Source organism: Candoia aspera, chromosome 1, assembly GCF_035149785.1.
Source record: "Candoia aspera isolate rCanAsp1 chromosome 1, rCanAsp1.hap2, whole genome shotgun sequence".
Lineage (NCBI taxonomy): Eukaryota > Metazoa > Chordata > Lepidosauria > Squamata > Boidae > Candoia > Candoia aspera.
In genome coordinates, this window is record NC_086153.1 from 126647168 (window position 1) to 126671490 (window position 24323).

At 36.8% G+C, this 24323-nt stretch overlaps 1 protein-coding gene across 1 annotated transcript in view; it reads left to right on the forward strand.

Moving 5' to 3' along the window:
• LOC134493463 (protein eyes shut homolog) overlaps positions 1 to 24323 on the forward strand; it is a 529249-nt gene that overhangs the window by 240316 nt on the left and 264610 nt on the right. The window contains 2 exon segments of the mRNA XM_063298062.1: positions 15117 to 15307; positions 17494 to 17585. Of these exon segments, the coding sequence (XP_063154132.1) occupies positions 15117 to 15307; positions 17494 to 17585 (283 nt within the window).

Genomic DNA, 24323 nt, shown 5'->3' on the forward strand with positions numbered 1-24323 from the left:
GGAATGATATTAAAGGCAAAACTGAAATACTTTGGCCACATAATGAGAAGAGAGGACACCCTGGAGAAGATGCTGATGCTAGGGAGAGTGGAAGGCAAAAGGAAGAGGGGCCGACCCAGGGCAAGATGGATGGATGATATTCTGGAGGTGACGGACTCGTCCCTGGGGGAGCTGGGGGTGTCGACGACCGACAGGAAGCTCTGGCGTGGGCTGGTCCATGAAGTCACGAAGAGTCGGAAGCGACTAAACGAATCAACAACAAAATTCAGTTAACTGTATCCTATTGGCATTTATATCTTACTCAAATGCCAATCTTTTTTGAAAACTTAAAAATGTATCTTTTTATGTATATAATATAAAACATTTTTGTAGTAAAAAAGGTAAATCTTGTTCCAAAGCTGCACATTAATGGTTGATAACTGTCTGCATACAAATTAAATAAAAAGAAACCCTTTAATAGTTAAAAAAGAAAAACAGTAAAACAGTAAAACATAAAAGAAAAATAATACACGATGGAAAAAAATGAAGAGTTAAAAGAGAACCCATAAGAAAATAAAAAGGAGTATTTCACTTCTAGCTGACATGACTTCTGCAGCTTCTGCCTCTCAGCTAAAACAGGATCATATAACATCAACCTTAAAGAGGAGAATAAAAAGTAAACAAAGAAAAGCTTTAAAGGAACAGGGAAGAATGAGATGGGGAGAAAAAGAAAAAAAAATCAGACATAACATAACTTGGCAATAAATCCAGACACAAGAAGTTACTGCACATTGAATACAGGAGTTCAAGGGTGGGGTGGGGAGACCTGAAGGTATCAGTTTTAAATCCTGTTAAAAAGTCCTCTATCAAAGGAGCAATCAAAAAATACAGAATGATCTTGAAAGATCTCCTGAGATCTCAGTGATTTCATTTGAGGTCTTTGGAAGAAATATGCCTGGGCCAATGTACATGACTGCATACTAAAAAAGAGTTTGACAATCCTTGTTTTATTAAAAAATAAATAAATAGAGCTTCATTGTGCCTGTAAATGTGTCAGTCTGCCTAAGAAAGCATTTGATAATAGTGATGGAGAAAACAAATAGACCAGGTTCCCTTGTTTTCCCTTTAAAAAATAAAAAATACTTGCTTCAACTTCCTATTGCCCAAGAGCAGCATAAAACATGTTGAAACATGAGCTTCATCACCACATATATGATACTGAAGCCTATGGAGAGACTTTGTTCTTTTCTAAAAGATAAGAACCATAGAGAAAAAGAGACTTGCATGAGGTTTAAAAAAATACAGTCATTGATTTTCTTCTAACAGAAATTAGACACTTCTTTCATATTTACATGACATAAGAACTGTGTGGTCCAAATAATAATAATAATAGACTGGTATCAGTAAAAAACATTAGAATGTTTATAGGGGAAAAAAAGCAGTAGAAGACTGAACTGGTGGTTGGAAATGAAAAATATGGCTTGTCAACATTAGGAGAGGCATCTTCCAGCACAACTCATTATGACCCTTATTTTTTGTCATAAAATTTTCAGTGATCTTGAAGAAAACGAATCTTGGCTATCAAACAGCAAAAAAATGCTAATAAAATCTCACATTTGCTTTATATGGATGATCTGTAACTTTATGGAAAATCAGAAATCAAAATCCAGTCATTGACAAATACTGTAAGAATTTTTAGCACAGATAGAGCAGCGGAATTTGGCCTAGAGAAATGTGCTACACTAGCAATAAATTGGGGTAAAATCATGAACAGTAAATGCCGAATGGCCAAACCACCAGGGGCCATCAGGCTGAAGCCTATAAGTATCTGAGCATTTTACACTTGGACAAGTCAAAAATGTGATTAGTAAAGAATACATCCAAACTGTGAGAAAACTGCTAAAGACAAATTTGAATGGTGGAAACATCATCAAAGCCATCAATACCTGGGCCATACCTGTTTATACCATATACTGCTGGAATTATTAACTGGACAAAAGCTGAACTGGACAGTTTGAACCAAAAAACAAGAAAACTCATGATTATTCACTGTGCATTACATCCCTGTAGTGATATTGATAGATTGTACCTGCACCACAGAGATAGGGGCAGAGGTTTACTTCAAGTCAAACAAATTGTTGAAAAAGAAAAGCATGCATTGGCTGATTATGTAAAAGACAGTCAAGAACTGATACAAGTTAAAAATTGGAACTTATTGAATGTACAGGAAACAAAATATGAATATCGAAATAATATAATAAAAATATGAACAGAATGCTGGCAAGGAAAAGAATTATATGGTCAATTTCTACAAAAGATCAAAGGGAAAGTGGATAAAGATAAAACATGGCAATGGCTTACAAGTGGAACATTAAAAAAAGAAACTGAAGGCTTGATATTAGCTGCTCGAGAGCAAGCTATTTGAGCTAATGCAATCAAGGCCAGAATTGAAAAATCATCAAATGATTCAAAGTGCAGATTGTGCAAAGAAGCAGAAGAAACAGAATATCATATACTCAGCTCATGCAAGAAGATCACACAAACTGACTATAAACAATGACATTACACAGTTGCCAAAATGATTCACTGGAACATCTGTAAAAATAATCATTTGCCAGTAATGAAAAATTGGTGGGAACATATAGTTGAAAAAGTAGTTGAAAATGAGCAGATTAAATATTTGGGATTTCCAAATACAAACTGATAATGTCTTGGCACATAACACACCAGATTTATCTGTGGTTGACAAGTAGAAAGTGTGGATAATTGATGTGGCAATACCAGGGGATAGTAGAATAGAAGACAAAGTATTGGAGAAGATCACAAAGTATCAAGATCTGAAAATTGAAGTTGAAAGATTAACTGGCATAAACCAGAGTGGTGGTCCCAATGGTTATCGGCACACTGGGTGCCATTCTAAACAACCGTGGACTGCACTTAAAAAATCTGCACATTGACAAAATTTCCATCTGTCAATTACAAAAGGCCACACTGCTTGGATCCGCACATATACTATGCCAATCCATTACATCCTAGGTTCTTGGCAAGAACTTGCTGCAAATGAAGGCCAACACCAGTAAAGAACTGGCAGCTGTGATTTCATGTTATTTTGCAACAACAACAACAACAACAATAATAATAATAATAATATTCTCACCCATTTCCTCTCATGGCAACATATGAACAATGTTCTAATAATAATGATTTCTATATATATTCATCTTTTCACTCATTTTCTCAGTAGTCCAGGGCACCATCATTGTTTGAAAAATATTGTCATCTCTCTTTGCTCTGTGACAAAGCCAGTGCTAAAAAGGGTTGATTCATAACTACAGTATTGTTTTCTTTGCTTGAGAAACCCATATGGGCTCTATTGAAAATAGTTCTGGATGTTAACCAGAGTTGATTGTTCTATAGCATGCCACATTAGAAGACATTTCAACTTTCTGAGGAAAAACACAACTATAACTGTCAGCAAGTCATGCAGCACGAACTTCTCCAAAGGAATAAAATAAAGGTTCTTTGAAAGTCTGAGTTCATTGTGTAGAAGCAAAGATTTGCATTATAGCTGCAGAGCATCATGTCCAGAAATGCAATGACTGAGATCCATTCTAAAATGTTATTGTAGCCAGTTGAGTGGGCAAGGCTACACGTGTTCTCTGAGGCTGTTCTGGAAGCAAACCAAAGAGTTAATATACCAAGGAAAGTTAAGGAAAAATAGGATGTGTTCCACCATGATTTGTATGGTGCAGTGGAGGCACAATAACCATAATTACTTCCTTTTTTTTTTTTTTAGCAATTGTGTGATGTGTTTTTTCAAAGCCCATTTGAGAATTCTATAGTGAATATGGATCTGTTTACATATGAAAATACTACCATAACCTGCCATGGCTTTGGGGGGAAGAGAGGGATTGAGGGAATTGGGGGCGTATTTAAGTTCTATGAAATGGAGAAAAATATTCTGGAGTCTATTCATGCTCTGTGATTTTCAAAGGAGAAAAGTTGACACTTTTGCTTTTCCCATCTCTGGAGGGTGCCTTCCTCTAATCCCCCATCTCTAGCAAGAGTGAGCCTAAAAGACAGGAGGCAATAGTGGGACTACAGAAATTATATCTTTTGATCAATTTTAAAAAATACCTCCATTTAACTTGGCATAGATGCTTTTAGTACATGTTGTTGTTGTTTATTCATTTAGTCGCTTCCGACTCTTCGTGACTTCATGGACCAGCCCACGCCAGAACTTCCTGTCGGTCGTCAACACCCCCAGCTCCCCCAGGGATGAATCCATCCATCTTGCCCTTGGTCGGCCCCTCTTCCTTTTGCCTTCCACTCTCCCTAGCGTCAGCATCTTCTCCAGGGTGTCCTGTCTTCTCATTATGTGGCCAAAGTATTTCAGTTTTGCCTTTAATATCATTCCCTCAAGTGAGCAGTCTGGCTTTAGTACATGTACTTGGGGAAAAATAGAATAGCATGCAATTTCATAATGGTGGATTTCTTTTTTCTTTCCAACATAGGAAAAAATTATTCTTTTGAGGTGGTGTTGTTGGAAACATGCTCAACTGTTGTAAAATACTTGTCTCTGGTATATTATTTTATTCCACATAAAATCTTGGCAGATTTTGATTGTATCCTCTACTTATTTACCTCGGAGTACATTTCACTGAACATGTTGATTTGCCTTTATGTAAGCATCTGACTCAATAAGGCTGATTCATTAATAAGGGTGTATATGGCAGATTACACTATCCAACATGCAATTCATTGCATACATTCAGCTTCTCATCATCTGGAGTTTTGCAGCTCTGATATAGTAAGCCTATGCAAATCTGCATCTCCTGGGACAATTCCAAGAGCCAGAATCATAGGATAGACTACAAATACCTTTTCAAACTTGAAGAGAGAGCTCCAATCTCTGTGGAGGAGTTCCTTCTGCCTACTCTGAATGAAGTTCTCAGCTAACATTCATTCTGACTCTGAAAACCAAAGAGAAGGCACTTATGAAAGAACATGGGGAAGTTCAACACTTTCCTACCATTCAATCATGCTCCTAACCAAGGGGAAGAAGACTGACCAATCCTAATGCCAATCTGAGACATTCCCTCCCATGGTGACCAGTAAGGAGGAAACTGCTTTAGAAACAGTGGTGATATAGATGAAGCCTATGATTACTTCATCAAGTTTGTCCTGCTGCTCTGCTGCTGGTAATATATTAAAAATCTTGAAGATTCCAATCATGGTCAGCCCACAACATCTTGGCCTTTTAAGTCAAACCACAGTGATATGGAAATGATCAAATCCTAGCCTCTCATACTTGGGTCCCAACATCTGGTGCAAGTACAAATGTCACACAGGTTGTATCACAAAGGCATGACACATTTTGCCATTTGCCTTCCCTTGCTTCCCCTGCCCCTCATAGATACCTGGGCCTGACCATGTCCCCTCACTTGAGGCAAAATTAGAAAGTTCTCAATTCTGCCTTCTTCCTATTGTATTCTGGTCCCAGTACCTGATACTGTTCTGTTGCCTACCTCAATAAACAAGAACCAACATTTTAACATGCCTTGTTCAAAAAATTATATAACTTCAAATGATTGAACAGCAAATAGTTCTTGTTTATACAGTAAACTCTGGCATTTTCACTGTTTAAAATAATTCAAGTGGTACTTTCCAGGTTTCTTGGTTACAGAGATTTAAACTACTTCCTGGAGGTCCACTTTCTGAGTCAGCTCATGTTCTATTGAGATGGTTGCAAGGCCAGCCAGCCTTCCTGTGTCATTGTAGGGCATAGCTGCATATTCTCCCAGGGGTAACCATTGCAGGAATGTTACATATGCCCAGAACAACAAAAGTATTTGGAAATAATCTGGTCATCTTATTTGTGCTCATACTGTATATTCCAGAATAGCCTTTGGAGCTAATTCTGCTGAAAAGTATGTTGAAAGGGATTTCAGTTCATCACCCAACTTACCTTCATCAATATTGTACGTGTCATCATGTTTCAACCTTGTCTCTAGTGTTCTGCACCGTTGAGGTAAATCTTCTTCAGGTAGAGTGAAGAATCATATCACATCCCAGATATACTGTGTTTCTTGAGCTGCATGAAATATTCTTCACTTTACTGAAATGCACAGTCTAGCAGCTGGTAGAAGATTTCAGCTGTGAACTGCTGTTTGGTAACTCATATGGGATTATTTTGTGTCTTATAATCAAAATATCCTCTTCTTCATAGACTCTTATATTTTTGAATGGATGGTGAAATACTCAGTGTGAAATTCCTCTGAGAATTTCCAGGCATTCTTCAGAACATTTTCAAATCCCTTTGAAATCCCTCATCTGACCAGTAAGACTGTAGATATGGCTTTGCTTCGTTATCTCATTGCTCTAGATGTATCAAGGTCAGTGCCTTAGAGTTTCTCACTTCCAGTATTTATTTCAACCAGTATCTCAAGCACAACACTAAGCCATGTTGAAATTTGATGTATGTTTCTGATTATTCTATTTCTTTCTGCAGCAGTTCCTGTTAAAGTACTATCCTCCGAAATGGAAAGGAAGGAATCATCTAGCTTCCCAATTTAGTGTTTGATAAACTTTATTGCCTCCACTTGATTTTCCAATCATAACATACTCTGTGGTTTCAGTTTCAGAAAGTATGTTCCCAGCTGTTCCTTCAACATTTGTCAGCAATCAGTGCAAAGAAAACCACATAGATTCTTTGGATTACAGTAAAACAATCAGCAGCATCACTAGAAGTTGATATAACATCACTCAGATCCATTTGTGAATTCTTGAGTTTGTTCTTTCCATGCTGGCACTATTATCTTAGCCCCAGTATCTCATGTCAGCTATTATTATTCCCATATCTTCTAGATTTTTAAGAAGTATATTTCTCATACCAGTTCCTGAAATATCATCATTGTCAAAAAATTACAGAAAATACACTCTGATAGTTCCCTCTGGAAGGACGTTTTCATTATGCTCTGCTGTTGTTACAAAGATACCATTAAGTCATTTGTTCCATATGGCTAATGTCAAATATTTAGTCCAGAATAACAGAGTAAAATCTTGCTCTGAAATCTAGCACAATCTTCTATTTCACTTTCGATGCCAATAAGTGTAATGTCTCATTTTGAATTGTTTTTCCAAAGTTGGATATAGATTTTTTGAATTGTGACTCTTCTTAGATGCTCTTGGAGTATAACATCAAAATTATCAGCGCCATAATTTTAAAGAAGTCCCCATAGTTTGGGAGATAAGCTGATCTGAAATGCCACACCATGCAAGGGTTTGGATAGAAAGAATTCTCACAATGGCAATGAAACTTTTCAGAACATTTTGTCAGTAAACAGGTTCTGATGCAATTTTCTCCTGATGCTGGTCATCTATGGGGCCTTTAATCTTAGTCTCATCTAAAGATCTCTACACTTAGGGAATGCTCTTTGCTGATTTGCCCAATTTCTCCCAGTATGCCAAATTTCTGGCTATTTTTTCTTAGGTCTTTATTTCTGTAGAGCATGATGTGGCTAGAACATTAGACCTGAAGAATTTGTAACAAAAATTGAATGCAATATTCTCTGTCTTTGAATTCATAAGCCATAGCCTCTTCATTTTGTCTCCATTAGATATTTCATATCAGTAATGTGTACGATGGAAATTTCTATTTCATTTTTTTTCTATTATTCTATTTTTATTATTTTCACTTGATGGGTCTCATGCAGTACACGGAAGTTTCTCAAGCTACTGCTCAAGTGGGTCAACAGTCCTGGAACATCTAGCCTTAAGGAACACCAGTAGCTCTTTGTTTGTTTGTTTGTTTGTCCACTCTTCCCTGATCTTCATTTTCTGCAGGAATGTGCAATGTTGCAGCTATTTGATGGGAGCTATTAATGGTGCAGTAGCTGCCAGGTCACCTGCACCCTAATTAGACCAGGCATCTCATCATTCACATCAGACTTCGTTGGAGTTGGGCAGCTAATAAATTCAAATAAATAAATAAAAATAAAATACATCTTCACTGGGCTCAGAAGGCTCATTGTCAACATTTGTGCCTATGGTCCCCTTCCTGCATAGATAGAAAAGCTTCTTGTCCTCTACCTCAGAGAAGCTTTTCTGCTTTCACTCATGACTGTTTTCTGTATCAGCTACTGTGGCTCTCCATACTCAGCTGAAGGGGAGAAATAAGCAGGCTTGTAGCAGGGGCTGCAGGAAGGAAGAAATCAGCATCTGAAGGGCCTATCTCCTCTTTCTCTGAGCAAGTGAATACATGTCCTCCTCAGGTGAGTTCAGGGAGGCAGCAGGAAGCTCCTTGAAAAGCTGGTGTTAATTCATCCAGACTCTTGTGGTTTGCTAGAGAAGTACTGAGAAGCATTTCTTTCTCCTTATCCATGCACACCCTGTTGCTTCCTGTTATTTCCTCTCACCTCCTGTCTTGCCTGCCTATTGCATCTCATGTGCACTCCTTCTTCCACCCAGCATTCCACCATCTCTCCATATTTAGAACAAAGATTTCAGTGTTTGGAAGTTCTGCAAGGGTAGATAGGATTTGTCAATGTCATGATCAGTAAGTGTATTGTAATATACTTCTTGTCCCATGGTATACTACTTACATTTGTTTAGTAATATCAAATGCAGAGGGTTAATTGAATAGCTGATGATACGTTTTTCTGTTCCTCTTACGTTATTATGGCTCCACACTTCTCTAACAGCTTTGCTCTAAAATAATTGCACAACCCTCATGATGGAGAGACATGTAGTTGTTTAAGAAGCAAACTGAAATAACAAGAGAAGAATTGTTTGTTAATGCATTCAGATTTTTCTATTTGTTTTTAATTTGCCAAGAGACTGGAAAAATATGAATTGTTGACTGAAGACTAATTGCCAATTGGCTTATGTTTTGTTTACTCTTCTTTATTTGTGTTGTGTCATTGCTAAACCTACCTTATTCATACAACGGCATTCATGTTTTGCTCCTTCATCAATGAAAAAAATGGTTGAAAAGCAAATGAACTGGTGAGAGTCAGAGAGTCAAATATGGAATATGGGTAACATTTTCAACACATTGAACTTCTTCCTAAACATACCCATCAAAATATTCCTGCCCAAGATAAAGAGGCTAACAATGACACCTAGTTTTATTTTGTTTTTCTTTTATTTTTTACAAGAGTGGATACAAGTGATATTTTCTTCTTCAGGACCACAGAATCTTTCTTTTATAAAACAGAAGCCTGATCCATGTTTTGCCTGTCATTCTCCATTGGAACCAAATTCTATAGTACAGCAAAACAGTCAACAGGTGTCTATTTTCGTTAAACCTAAAATGGAATAGCCATTCAATCAAAGTTGAATAGCTCTCTGGGATGCATTGACTGGATCCAATAGTGTGAAGAAGCCACAGGGAAGGTAGCTGAGGAAAACTAGAGTTGGAGTCTTGTGGCAGAATATAATCAAACCAGTGTGTGGGAAGCTGGCTTACTGATCCTTTTGCAACCATGATTTCAGATTGATATTGAGAAGGGAATTAGGGAACATCCACACCTACCATTTAAGCTGCTCCTGTCCTGTGCTCATGCCAGTTTGACACCAAGCTAGTTTAAGGAAATCCTATCTAAATTGAGATGCTTTGGCAACTGTTTGCAAATTATTCAGCTGGGATTGCTTACCCACATCCTCCTAGTGGAAAATTCCCCTGCTGCTGTGCTCTTCTTCCTTTCCATTTCAGGAAAGCAATGGCTAATCTTTATCCTTGGGAGGTGGGTCTTAGTGGACATACGTCTAAATTATTAAATTACTAAAAGGTAATTTAGATGGCTATGTTTTAGTGTTATTTTATTGTAAACCACCCAGAGTCCCCCATTGGGGGAGATGGGCGGTGACATAAATTTTGTACATACATACATACATACATACATACATACATACATACATCTAACTAACTAACTAACTAACTAACTAACTAACTAATACATAGATGGATGTGCACACCAACTTAAAATGAACTTTGTATGTAAAGTTAAAACATCCAGTGCAGGCACAACAACCAGCTTTAAAATAAACATCCCTTTCTTCTATTGTCCCTCTTTTTCCTGAATAATACTAGGTGCAGATTCTATTACAGCAAATCTTCCTTACTAGCATAATAGTTATAACACTTGCCTTAATGTTCAGAACATCCCCTGTTCACAATCCAGGAGAAACAATTTTTCATTACTATTTTTCTTTCCCTGAACTACCTACTTTTCTGTTGGGGTTTCATTTGTTTGTTTTAATAAGACCACTTATGCAACATTTAATCATTTTTCAGACACTTGGCAACAGATGGGATTATTAAAAATAATAAAAAGGCTGTAACAAGTAAAAATTAAAAAACCAAGCAGAAAAATAGGATGCTCAGGAACATAGTGCTAATACTAATAATTGAATATATATATTTATTTATGTATTTATGTATGTATGTATTTATTTATTTATTTTAAATCCCGTGAGATTTCAAACTGGGGACATACTGCATGTTAAAGCAAGTTTTATAGCCATTATGTTAGTAAGGAAAACCTGCTGTTCCAGAATCTGCACTTGGTATCATTCAGGAAAAGCAGAGAAAATGTAGTCAGGGGGCACTGCTGTCCCAGCCAAGTAGCCAATCCAAGGGCAGGATTTAGCCTATAAGATAATAAAGTGCAGCAGGCAAACCAGACAGCAGAGCTTGAGCCAATGGAAGGATGAAAATGCTCCTTTCAAAGTGAAGCATAAAGTTGTGCCCCTGTTCTACATCCTTTGATTTTGTTTCTTAAATGAAGAACTTTGAACTTTTCCCAGTGAAATGTCATTCTGTTACTTTCAACCCATCTCTTGAACTTATCATATATACTTGCAAATAAGCCAAGAATTTTAGGTGGCAAAATGCATCCAAAGAATTGGGTTTGGCTTATCTGTGTGAGGGCTTATTTCTAAAAGTACCTGTATATCCCATATATAGTTGGGTATAAACCCATCCACAGATAAGCTGACCCTTGAATTTTCACCGAACTACCATGAAAAATGGATAATCCATGGATCACCCACAAATAAGCCAACTGTGAAAATTGAAATGTATGAACATTTTGAGGGATAGCTTATCCATGGCTCGTGTATTTTTCACAGTTTTTTGGTTAAAAATTCAAGGGTCATCGTATCTGCAGATGGGTTTATCCACAAGTATATGTAGTACCAAGATCTCTCTGAATGTTGCCTTATAGGTATTAGCTATCCCATCCAAGCTTGTGTCATCTGCAGATTTGATCAGCATTCCTTCATCTCTTCGTCAATGTTATAAATAAAAATGTTAAAGAATAGAAGGCTCAGGACTGAACCAGTTGGCACTCAACTCAATACCTCACTCAAGGAGCCACTTGCAGGACAGCTGTTCATGAGCATTCTTTGAGAATGACCTCAAGCCAACTCAAGCCAACTCTATTAATTGATGTGCTATCCAGTACTCACTGAATTGACTTCTTGTGACTTCTTAGAATTTCTTATAACTATATGCATATAATTAATTCATTAGTCAGTTAACAGAAACCCTTTATGGGTTTATATAAACTATGAGGTTTACAGTTTAAGCTGGGGGGTTGGAGGTGCCCCACTCATTCAGGACACCTTTCCGACATGGAATCAAAAGATACTTAATCAAAAGATACACTACTTTTGCAGTGCTATTCCATTTTATGTCATGTTCTTCTTTCTAAATACCCAGAGGCAAGAAGAATATAGTTTATCAGCCTTCTAATTTTGCCTTGTTAGAAGTTTGGCAGCTTCCTCTTGCCCTCATTTTTATAATCCAGAAAAAGACCAAAACAAAAAAACAAAAAACAAAACCCAGAGGTTTCATTAGGGATTTTGCAACAACTTTGATTCACAACTTGTCATGCACAATTGCAACTTAAATTTAATATTTAATGTACATCTCTAACAAGCAGAGGTTGAAGTCCTATATTTACCTAATCTAAGATTAAGTCCCATTGAATTCAAGGAAAGTTACATCTATGGAGACAAACTGAGATTGCTTTGTAAAGCACATTTTCATTTGCATTCCCAGGATGGTAAATGCCTGGTGATTTAACCAATTAATTACTGTTTATATACTCTAGAATGTTGTACATATACTGTATATTTACATATTTTAGAATGTGTTGGAGACCACAATTAAATATTATGAGTATTTTCTAAATGAAAATTAAGTTCTTGATTTCTGTTTTTTTTTTTTTTTTAATTATTGTTGTTGTTGTTATGGTTGATCACACAGTCAGACAGATGTTTCGACTGGATTTGGCATTTTACTGATTTATTTATATATGCGATCATTTGTTGAAACATTCTGAGAAATATATAGTTTAGTCTTTTTACTTTGTTATTTTTCGTTTAATTGTTTTCATTATAAGTGCCTGTGCTGTTTTTTTGTTTTTTGGGGTTTTTTTTAAGGTTGATCCTTGATAATAGCTAAAATTAGAAAACAAAAAACAGTGAACTGCAGTACAACAAATCAGGAGGACTGCAGTTTACCATTCCTGCACTAAGTAAGGTTAGATAATCCTGTTCTCAGGTTCCACTTGCAATTTAGAGCAAACATAATGATTGATGAAATAATGGATCCTTTATGGATGTTCAAAGTGAGTATCATAATAATGATCATAAGCTATGTTAGAATATCATAGAAACTAGTGGTCTCTGAGAAACACCTTCTAAGAATTCAGGTGAGCTGCATGTACTCTTCTCTTGACATAAATTGGGCTACCATGAACACTTCAGCCTTTTTCACATGGATCTCCCTATAGCAACTGCCTTCTTCTGAAGAGATTTATTTTCCTTGCTCCAAGTTGCCAGCTGAAATTGCCATGAAAAAGATACAAGAACTCCTAAGGTGAACAGCTCATGCAGCGAACATAGAGATGGATTGGCTGCTACAGAGGGCATTTAGACCTTTAAAAGAAGAAATTACAGAGGTGATAGACACTCATAATGATGTGGGACCAAGAAAATCTAAGACAATTCCCTCCCTTCAAATGTGTAAAAGTACAAAACTTTCTGCCCATCCTACAATTCTTAGGTGCATGAAACAATTTAGGATTGTAGTTAATGCCATATATTTGCTGGGTAATACCCTCAGTAACATGACATCTCAGACAACAATGGTATATCATTTATATGTTGATTAGTTTTTTTTTTAAAAAAACTAATTATTTATTAAATAAAAAATATATTGTTTCATTTATGAATGAACCAACACTTTTATGTATGTATTTCCCAAATCACTATAACAGAAGCTGAGGTGATCATAGAGACTGTGCAAAACACAGGAAATAATTGAGTGCCAAGACAGATTTATTGTAAAAATATGTTAACCTGTGTTTTGAGCTATAGTTCTTAATTGCAATAGTGTTAGAAAAGACAGTAGCACAGCAGCTTTAAAAAAGTAAGACTTTCTCCACCATTTATTTCAATTTATAGCAAGCATAACATTGGTCTTCATTATTTTCATTTTGTAATATCAAACCTGGTGAAGAATTCTATCAGACTCAAACTGTTGCATTTGTAGATAGTTTTGCAATAAATCTCCTTTGCATTTAGATTAAAAGCAAACAAACAAATCCATAAGTGAAATGGCAATGGGTGTATAAAATGAAATAGCTAGACATACGGTTAACTCAGGGAATAATTCATTGCTCCCAAGAAAGTGGTTTTCAGATGAAAAGTTCAGACTTCAGTTCGTGATCATTCTAAGTTTATGGTGATTCAATTTCATGTCACATCACTCTGTCTATGGGACAACCTCTTTCAGGATTTCTATCTGCCTAAGGCAGCTTCTGCCTATCCAGGCCCAGTAGTGGTTTCCAGCATGTAGGAGTCACTCTTCCGGTTTGATACTGTTCCTTTCTAGCAACGGAGGCTAGCGGAGAGGCACTAAGGCACCATTCTGCCCTGTAACCCCATCAACGAGGTTAAGGATTCTACTTGTATTCCTTTAATAACTCCAGAACTTTTTTTTTCATCTACCTGGGATGGTTGAAAGTCAGCCTTGTGACTTTCAAAAGACAACCAAATGTCAGTAACCTACTGAGGACATAGCTAAATTCAGGCCAAGGGGGATTTTTTTTATGTTTACTCACACAAACATTATAAATATTTGATTTGTTATACTGAAGGCCCAGAAAAGTTAGAATAATAAAGGAGATATCTTGCTTTCTTTGTTTTTTTTTCAATGAAAACTACCCATTAACTTTTAAATAACTTCTAGAAGATTTCAGATACTTTGCCACTTATTACAAAGGCACTTGAGGGTAAAGTTGGACAACCTGTGACCAAGATGGTCCTTGCCAGATTTTATGCCACCATCATACTGATTTCAAAAGTCTGCTGAAGGGGTCAGATTGGACTTCTTGCAAGAACAACTTCTCTATTTCCTGATAGCCTGCCAGTTGGGAAAATAGATAAGGAAGATGTCAAAATGAGGGCACATACTGTATATTTGGGAGGAGATCAAAAAGGGAGGAGGAGGAGGAGGAGGTGGAGGAGGAATCAGAAAAAGAAACACTATTAAAGAGATGAAATGGCCCTCCTCACTTTTTTCTTGGACTTGTTTTGCTTTAGTCCCTCCCACTTCACAGTAGTGGGAGGGACCTCCCAGGGAATGCAGCCCATGACATAAAAGAAGCTGCTGAAAGGAAAACAACAGCAAAATTCTTTGGGTTCAATATCTGGTTAGGAGGAGCATGGATGTGCTCCATCCAAATTAGGGCCAGTTGGATTAGCTTCACATGTCAGGAAATTAATTGATTGATTGATTGATCTGAATTATTCACTTTCTTGGATTCCTTTTGCAATAGAGACTAATATATACTGAATACAGTTCAGAGACAACGGCATGCAATATACACTCACAAATGGGTTGGTTGTAAGACTGCTCCAAAGTAGGATTTATATTCAAATCATGTCACGCTCAATAAACAGACATCATTGCACTTGGAGGCTTTCCTCCTTATCTGAACAATGGTTAAGAAGCACTGCTTCATTAGTGGATGAGTATCATCTCTCTTCTCTATCCAAACAATAAGTCTTCAATATGTAATTAACTGATACGTATTCTTTAATAGGTTTTTTCTTCCTTATAGATTTTAGCTATATCCGGTACCAGGGGAATTCTTACATGGAATTGAGAGGGATTACTTTGCATCAACACAATAGCATCAGTTTACAATTCCAGACCTCTGGCTTCCACGGCGTCCTTCTCTATATTGAACAGAACCCAACAACAACAGGCAATTTCATTATTCAGCTTTCTGTCAAGCAGGGTATCTTAGAGGTAACACTTCAAACTATTTGTTTGTAAAACTATAAGATCCTTTACAAAGAATTTTAGATGTCTAAACTTGCAGATTATAGGGTATAATATTAACTGTCTAGAAATGTCCGGATGTTATTTTTTGAATTATCCTTTCCCAAAATTCTGTTAAGATATGTATGAATTGTTCTAATGGGAAATAGAATAGATACCTCTGTGGCAATTATAGCAATGGCTCCTTTGGAGAGCATGCAAAAGTGCAAAGAGCATGCAAAAGGAATATCCATGGGTTGGTCTTCATGGCCTCTCTGCTGAAAATGAAATACAATAAGTACAGTGCATCAAACCATGGAGCAAAAGTACTAAGGACATCACAAAGTTATTAAAACACCTAGTTATTCTCCACATAAACCTTAATGATAACTTGATGGTATTAATCCTTAGGTTATTTTATAAATTTGCTCTACAAAGTAATAATAGAAAGATAATATATTCATTATTCACCCTTTATTCTTAATGCAAAACATGAAACTGATGGTAGATTCCTTATAGCTATTTTGAATAACAATGACTGAGTTTTCCCAACAAACCCAGAGAACTGTAGTTTTATGAGGAGCTGATGAGAATATCTGAGAAGCATCTTAGGTGCAAAGGTCCCATCTGCTTATTGCTCAACACTTTGGGCACATCAGTAAAGAAATATAATAGGATATAGCAAGGAAGTTGTTTGGCAGGAGCTTAAATGTTCAATTCACCAATTTTTGAAAAATCCAAATAATAAATATAATAATAATTAAATAATAAATAAGGATGAGAAGGAGAAGGAGAAGGATAACAGGATTTTTGAGACTGTCATTTTTGAATTATTGTTATAAGCTTCAGTCATAGGGAATATTTGTACCAAGGGTTTAAAACAAAAACAAAAAACATTTCCTAACAGCTTACTAATTAGTGTAAATGGAATAGAAAAGAAAAACAAAGCCTCAAAATGTTTTTTCATTCAACTATCTAATCCCTGTATTTACTTGTCTCAGATTTTGCACATTATTTTCAAGCAGACATTTTTTATGATTGGCATTTTCATACAAATTATCTACAAAACCCCAGTGGAAAGGAAATCCCTTTTGCAGAAAAAATGGGAACTTCTAGATTTCTTTTACCATTGCCTTAAAAATTAACCACAAAACAACAGGGAGTAGAACTTAAAAAAAAAAATCCAAACCCTAAAAGCTACCCTTGCAGCTGTTTGATATTTGGCAAGTATAAACACCTCAGAAGAAGAAACAAGGCCTACAAAAATCTTATTTTAAAAAAGTTTTAGGCAGTCCCATTTAAAAAGACACAAAGAAAGCAAAGGCTTCTGGTACAAAAAACAATCTAGAACCAATGCTATTCACACAGCAGAAGCAAGTATGTGTGTGCTTTCGCCAAGATAGATAGATAGATAGATAGATAGATAGATAGATAGATAGATAGATAGATAGATAGATAGATAGATAGATAGATAGATAGACAGACAGACAGACAGACAGACAGACAGACAGACAGAAGAAAGAGTGAGAGAGAGATAAATAGGATAGATATTAGAGAAGTTATAGTAATTTGTTGACATTATACTGAATGAAGAGTCATGAAATTTCAGATTTCCCAAATGTTCTGATTCACATTGGAAAGGGCTGGTCATCCTCTGAACCAATCTGAGATCCTTTTGAGACAAAATTAGCATATTTTATGTATGCTCCTAGTACATAGCATGGAGGGCAACATCAATTTGGATTCTTCATTGTGCAGTAGGTAAGTCAGCTTTAAACCCCCCAAAGTGTTGGTATCACTGATACCGGCATAATAACAAACGGATAACTCCTCTCTAAATTAAACTGAATTATTCATGTATGATAATCTTTGAAATAAAGGGAGACTATTCATGGATTTTTATTTGAAATACTTTATATACATGTTCCCTTTCTATTTCTGTGAACCCAGGCTGTAAGGATAACTAGTATAATTCTGGCTTCCCTGTGAGTAGGGATTTACCCTCTTTGCCATAGACTTCATTCTGCATAAAAATCCTTGCTTCAGGACTCATGGAACACTTTTACTCATACAAAGACTCATATTCTGACTTTTCCTATTTTGCTCAGTCCTGATCAGAAACATCTGACATCCGCAAATGTGATAAATCATTCTTTTGTTTTCTCTTTGTTCAGTACCAGTTCATATGCGATAGTGGAGATGAGATTGAAAAGATAAATACTGATATCAGAGTGGATGATGGACAGAAATATAAAGTGCATATTTGGTAAGTTTTGTATTTATCACAATATCTAAATCTGTCTATAAGCATATTGGACCAATCATCTCACTGTCAGCCATACCTACCATTAATGAAATGAGTAGGAATTTGGCACTGATTTAAGTGAACATTATGACACCAATTTCAGAGAAATAGTGTAACTGATTAAGATTTAGGATTCATTTGTATTCCAGAAGGCCTGCTGCAAGTTTAAAAGAAACAAAATGTTAATTTCGTGTTGGTAGAGATACAATAATCTGTAGAGAAAACTTGTGAAAGAAACCTACAGTAGGTAGAAATGGCATAAACCAGCATTTGATACGCAGAGTTTCATATAGCTTCAGCTAAACCCATGATTAGAAATCAAGTCTTTAGATGCAGGTTGAGAGAGAATACAATGGGGGGGAAAGCTCTGAGGTCTAACAGAGGCTTTGGTTAGCATAACTTGTCCACAGAACTCTTGGCTGCTCTTGAATCCCCTCTTGATGCCACTCCCCATCAGGCAGATGACCTTGGAATTATTGAGATTGTAGTTTAGCAGGTGCTTCTTGGCCCTTGTGGCTTCTGTGTGCCTTGACATAACTACGGCCATGTGTTGCCTTACTTATATGATGTTTACTTTAGTGTTTCCATCAGGTTTCTGCCAGGTTGCAGTGTTCCTGTGCCTGTAACGCTGCATTTTATTCTTGTTCCTCTTCCTAGGCTGACCTTTTCATTGTTCACTGTGAAAAGAGGAACTAGTTGGAGGCTGTCAGATTCCATATTCTTCCTTGTTCTGAATCTGTAGATAGTGTGCCTCACCTCAGCAGAGTGATGGTACCTGCTGAAATTACAGACTGTGCAAAAGATTACACCCCAAGTACTTATCATAGATGGGCAGCCATGTTAAAACTAAGAACATTTCTCCCTGGGTTCCCTTGATAAATAGGAGGGTTCTGCATGCTGCCCTAGGCATTTTCATCAGTGCATGTTCCCTGAAACATTCAGACATAAAGAGAAAGTTGGAGAACATAATCTCTAAGAGGAAGCCTGTAAGGTGCATTCCTTATATAAGGACCCCAAAGACATATTGATATCAAAGTATGATTTGGCTCTTCTGATCCAGGGGACTTCATGCATGTGCTAGTCCTTCCCAGGCTACAGAGACTGTGTGTAACTGGAGAATGTAGGCAGCACTCACCTCAGCAATCTGAAACTAGTGTCTTTCTTGAAAGACCACAGTAGATGAACAGCAACAGTAGTAGTTATATTCAGAAATCTTCTACCCTTTGAAATCTCTAGTTACCCCATGAGTAAATTTGATGCGGGTTTATTAATGAAACCTCCAATGGGAGAGAGAAAAAAAATCCTTCCCAAAAATGAAAAGGAGGAAGTGTACAATATGGAGGCTGCAAATGTTTCAGACAGTTACTGTAACTTTATGTCGGTACCAAATTTCAGAACGGCATCCCTGAGTAAGCTTAATAAGGAAAAAAAAATAAAATGTTATCCTTTTTCTATGTACCTAATAAGATATAGGAGACATGAATATGCAGGTATCCCTTGCTCCCAAAATCTCCACATGGAAGGCTTTTCTCAAAGATTCTGGAATAAATTGGGATGAATTAACTGGAAGCCCTGTCAACAACTGAGAATCTTGTGTCTGTAGTTGAGCTTAGAGGCTGTGTGTCCACCTTTATAAATAATTTCTTAATTTAATTTCTTCTTAGGAGTGAAGAAAACAATGTCCTTTCCTGTGAGCATTCTGAGACTTATATATCCCTTTGGGGAACTTCTCATATCTTATTTTCACACCCCAAACTAAGGTGGTATGTGTTTGCAGTACACAAGACACATAAATAAGTTTATATAGAAGATCTGTTAGTTGTTCCTGACATATGTTTACCCATCAAAAAAGCATCTGAAAACAATGACGTTCTCCAGGGATTTTGACTAGTATGATACTTAAACTAACCAAAAGTACATGATTTGAGTATATGTACTTTGGTGAACTCCGGCCATATTAAACAACTCAGTGAAGTGTGATGTGATCCATACATATTAAAACTTCCTGAAATAGTATTCCCTGCATTTAAGCAAATCCTACCCTTTGAAGCTCACTGTTTCCTATTTCCACCCCCCAGGGCCCTGCTCCAAGCTTTTCACCAGCCAAAGCAGGAGACTAAAAGTTTTGTTCTGGCATTGAACAAATGGCATGACATCTAATTTGATTAAACCTAGTGGGGTTTAATCAAACCCAGTGCTAACCTTATTGTCAGGCAAGGTAAAAAAAACCACTCAAACTCTGAACCAGGACAGTAGCAAATCAGGGCTATATTCCCACCTTCTGCGTTCCCAGCCTACTATCTTCAGTTCTCTGTGTGCAATTCCTATATGTGTTGCTCCCGTGGGTGTAGCATTTGTCAGCACAGAAACCTGATCTGACAAGATCAGAAGGTGGTGGTGGTGGGGAGCCCCTCAGAGTCACCTCTCTAGGATAGATCGTTGTCTGGCCAAAACTGAGTGGAGCTTCTGCTACCTCCAAGGTGGATGCAGAGGATATAGCCAGTCCTTTGCCCATGTAAAGCAACTGGTTCTCTTAGACTACCACTGAGCAGGTCAAAATCTGACAGCAGTTTCAGTTACTGGCTTTTTCTAAACCATAGTTTAAACAAAACATTTGTGTTTTTAAGTTCAGATAATAGGAATAATTGTAGTTGGCTTGAATCCAGATATGCATGGAAGAGGAAGATGTTTACTGTCGCTCTCTCTTAGGAAATAAATCATTGTTTCTAGTGATGTTTTATCTGGGCTAGCAGAAAGCCCGTTGTAAGATGTGAAGTGCATAATGAATATTTAGCAAGCAGTGAAACAGTACTTAAGCATGGTGTTCTTGTTCATACACTGTAATCAAAGACGGAACTGAGAACAGTATTTTGCCTAAGGCTACCTAATGCATTGTGGCAGAGGTGAAGTTTGAAAGAGAGCGGGGGTGGTCATGATTCACAGCTAGTTGATTAGCCCCTGTGTTACTTACGTGGCATCCATGTAATGACTGATACCTCATTGAGATATAAGTATATTTAAACTGGAACCTTTCCATAATTAAGCAGTGGTTTAAATGGATTGGTATAGAAGATAAATAAATGAAAGCTAACATATTCAGGATGTGCATCAAGATCAAATGAGGGCAATCAGGGAAGATAGATAGCTGGTATAAAAAAGACAGAGATTGCTGAGAGCAGCTGGTTATTTCAGATTATAGCACAAGATGAAAATTTCTGCTACAAGGTATTGTTTTTATGGCACATAGGAAAATTATGGCACATTATTCAATTTGATATGCATTATCATGTTTGTGAATTGAACTGCAGTACTGTCTGGGCATTAAACATGCCAATGCCAAGAAGAATTTACAATGAAACTCCTTCAAATTCATGATTAACTAAGCCACTTTATTCCCAGTATGTCTGTTTCTATATTTCCAATTGACTTGTTCAACCTGCAGAGTATATTTAGTGCTATTTTCCTCTTAGTCCTTTTCACAGATGAATGGCGTGGCAGATGGACTCATAGCCTAACTTCCTGCGGGTAATGTCACACATTAGGAAATGTCATAAAAACTTGATCCTCCAAGTTTAGTTTTATTGGGAGGAGATGATAAGTATGCACAACAAAGAAGCAGCACTGAATGGCCTAAAACTGTCAGGCAAGACCGATTCTTCAGACTGGACAAACATCTTGAAGGTTCCAGTCTGTCCCTTTAAGGACTGAGGATAAAACAGTAGTAATAAATTCAGGCATATTAGAGACAAGAACTATGAATATTAATTTTGGATTCAGTATAGATTGATACAGCTTGACAATCTATCGCATATTTGGAGAATAGCTCCAAAAGCAAGATGATCTAGGGTGTATCTGCTGCAGCCGATATCATGGCACATACATTAGCCAAACTCAGTTTCTACTGCTTTTCAGATTGCTATTATGCCCATTCATCCTCACAGACAATTCTGGCTTACTTACCTAAGGAAAAGAGAGGAAGGATAGAAGGTCCCTGGGAGTTCATGTTGTGTAATGCATAAGGTGTTGGTCTTTGGACCCAGGTTCATATGCAGCACCTTAATCACAACACTACGCTATACTGAACCACTGAGCTCACTGGGTTGCTTTGGACCAATCTCTCTCTCTCAAACTAACCATAGGGTTGTTATTGCAGGGATAACGAGGGGAGAGCTCCACATAAGCTTCCTTCAGCTCTTAGACAAAAGGCAGGATATAAATATAATAAATAAATAATAAAATGGCAGTAGGTGAGATCTTCTCACTATCACCGAAGATGCTATCCTTGCCCACTGCTGAAGCAATTCAGTGCTTTCCTTTTTTTTATGCAAATGGTTCTTGTAAGCATTTCAGAATCTAAGCCTCAGGATACATTTGTACAGCAGGAATAATGGAAGTCAGAGATATTTTGTAGTTTATTGCTGATCTCTCTTTAGCTCCATTCAACTTTTCATTTATTGCTGATCACAATTCATTGTATCCTTGTTTCATGAGTGTTTTCACTCCTGATCATTCTAACAGTTGCTGATTTTTCTCACTTGGTTTGAAAGCCAAAATGATGATCTCCTGATGATGATCTCCTGTTCTGCACTGAGGCTCACCTCATTAAATGACAACAACAACAACAACAATACACAGAAACAGTACAGTAACAATAGTCACATCTTGTAGATTCCACTGAAGCTTTTTATACATGCAAAGGCTATGCCAACCTGAAATTGGTGCCACCCCTCTTCAAGGCAGGTAGAATCACTCTCTCTTTCAAGGATGAATTTGCCACTGCATGGATCCAACCACACATCACTTCCTGGGAAGCTTTAACCATCCAGTAGGAATATGAATCTAATAAACAGGTGATCAGACTAACAATCATGAGGATCCTGTCCACTTTCTCGGGAGTCAGAGGATCAAATACTTCCCAGGTAACAGGACAAAATATACAACAGGATACCTTGGCCTACTTGACAGGACTTGCCCACTTGGAGTCTTTCTCAGAGCAGATCTGAGTGACTTTATCCAACATATGCATAGAATATTCCTGACAGTGGCTCTGTAGATATACTTGTGACCCAGCAGAGAAAGGCTAACTTTAAACAGGGCTTCTGGCTGACTATCTACGGATGTGATGAAAGCAGAAAAATAACTGCATTTTGCCACCCTTACTGACATACTGTAACCCCTGATATGGGCTGTTACATATGCTTAGTTGTGTTTGCTCTTTGTCTTTCTCCAGTGCTACTCTAGGTATCTCTTTTGTTGTTTCATCTCCCAAAGCTCCTCAAAAAAAGCAAAAACAAAAAACAAAAAAACAGGAAACTCCATGTGGTCAATGAACAAGGAGAGGTTGCATAGGAACAATCCAATCCATGACCCTTGTCATATATCCATTTCATGAGGAGACTAAGACCTTGGCTGAACTGCCTACCAGATCCTCAAGCAGAATCCCAAGCTCCCTTTAAAACCATCCAGATCTGTTAGTTGTCTGGGAGGATCTGTTTAATAGGACCCAACTCCTGGGTGGCGGGAAGTGTTAGCAAGCTGAAACCAAAAACAATCTGACCATGACAAAGGGCTGAGAACAACATCCGCTGCACTTAGATCACATCATAACTGCTCAGAAATAAAAACCATATTAGACAATATCAATAAATTGCATCTTACACTCATCAAGTCAAATGTAATCATTCAATATAACTAAATCATAATGTTCCTGGTCAATGAGATACAGCACACACATGGAGGCTGAGGATCAGCCATGATTTACCCAAACTTGCATTAAAATCCATTGGGATTTAAAAACATTTTAAGTGGCTGCAACTAAAATAATTAAAGATTTAGTTAACAATTTATCTAAACTTCCCTAGATTTTGTCTTTACAATAACTATCTTATTTTATTCTGACAACTTGTAATGTAGATGAAGTTGAAATTCAGAGTCATACACCATCATGCATTTTGGTGTTATTTGGTTTTACAGTTTCTATTCAGTCCTCCTTTTTTTCTTGCACTATGTTGCTCCAAAATGGTCTTTAAAAAGAATTCTAAATATTGTTGGGGGGTGGGGGGGAGGTACATGTATTTTGTTTCCCTTAAGTAATTATTGTGAAAGATCATTTCAATTGAGAAGAACAAGCAACTGGTTTTTCTAAAAAAAATAATTGAACAAAATGGATGTAATTATATTTAATTGATTGTAATGGAATTAATAACAACTTAATAATACTAATTAGTTGATACTAACCATTGTACAGCTTTTCAAAGATAACAGCTTGATGAGTCTATTACAGAATATTCTGACAGAAATCACCTATTAGATCTTAGCTAATTAGTAGCATTAAAAGGCAAATTTAGGATGAAATTTCAAAATCAACATCATCTGAAATCTTCAATACAATACACTCTTTTCCAGTCCAAAACTTTATACACATTATGTGAAAACCTACCTCTCTGGAGAAGGTTCAGTTTGCATAATTCCTGTCCTCATTTAAATAATAATATGGTGTTAAAAATAATTGAATCAGTTCTATAACAAATTCGTAATTTTATTTTGCCATAGTGAAAATACTACTACTCTGAAAATAGTAATAACAACAATAATAATGCCAACTTTTTAGAGTTGTTCAAAAAGATGAGTCAAAAAAATTGGAGGAAGAAACATCAATAACCTGCACTATGCTGATGATACTACCCCGATAGCCAAAAA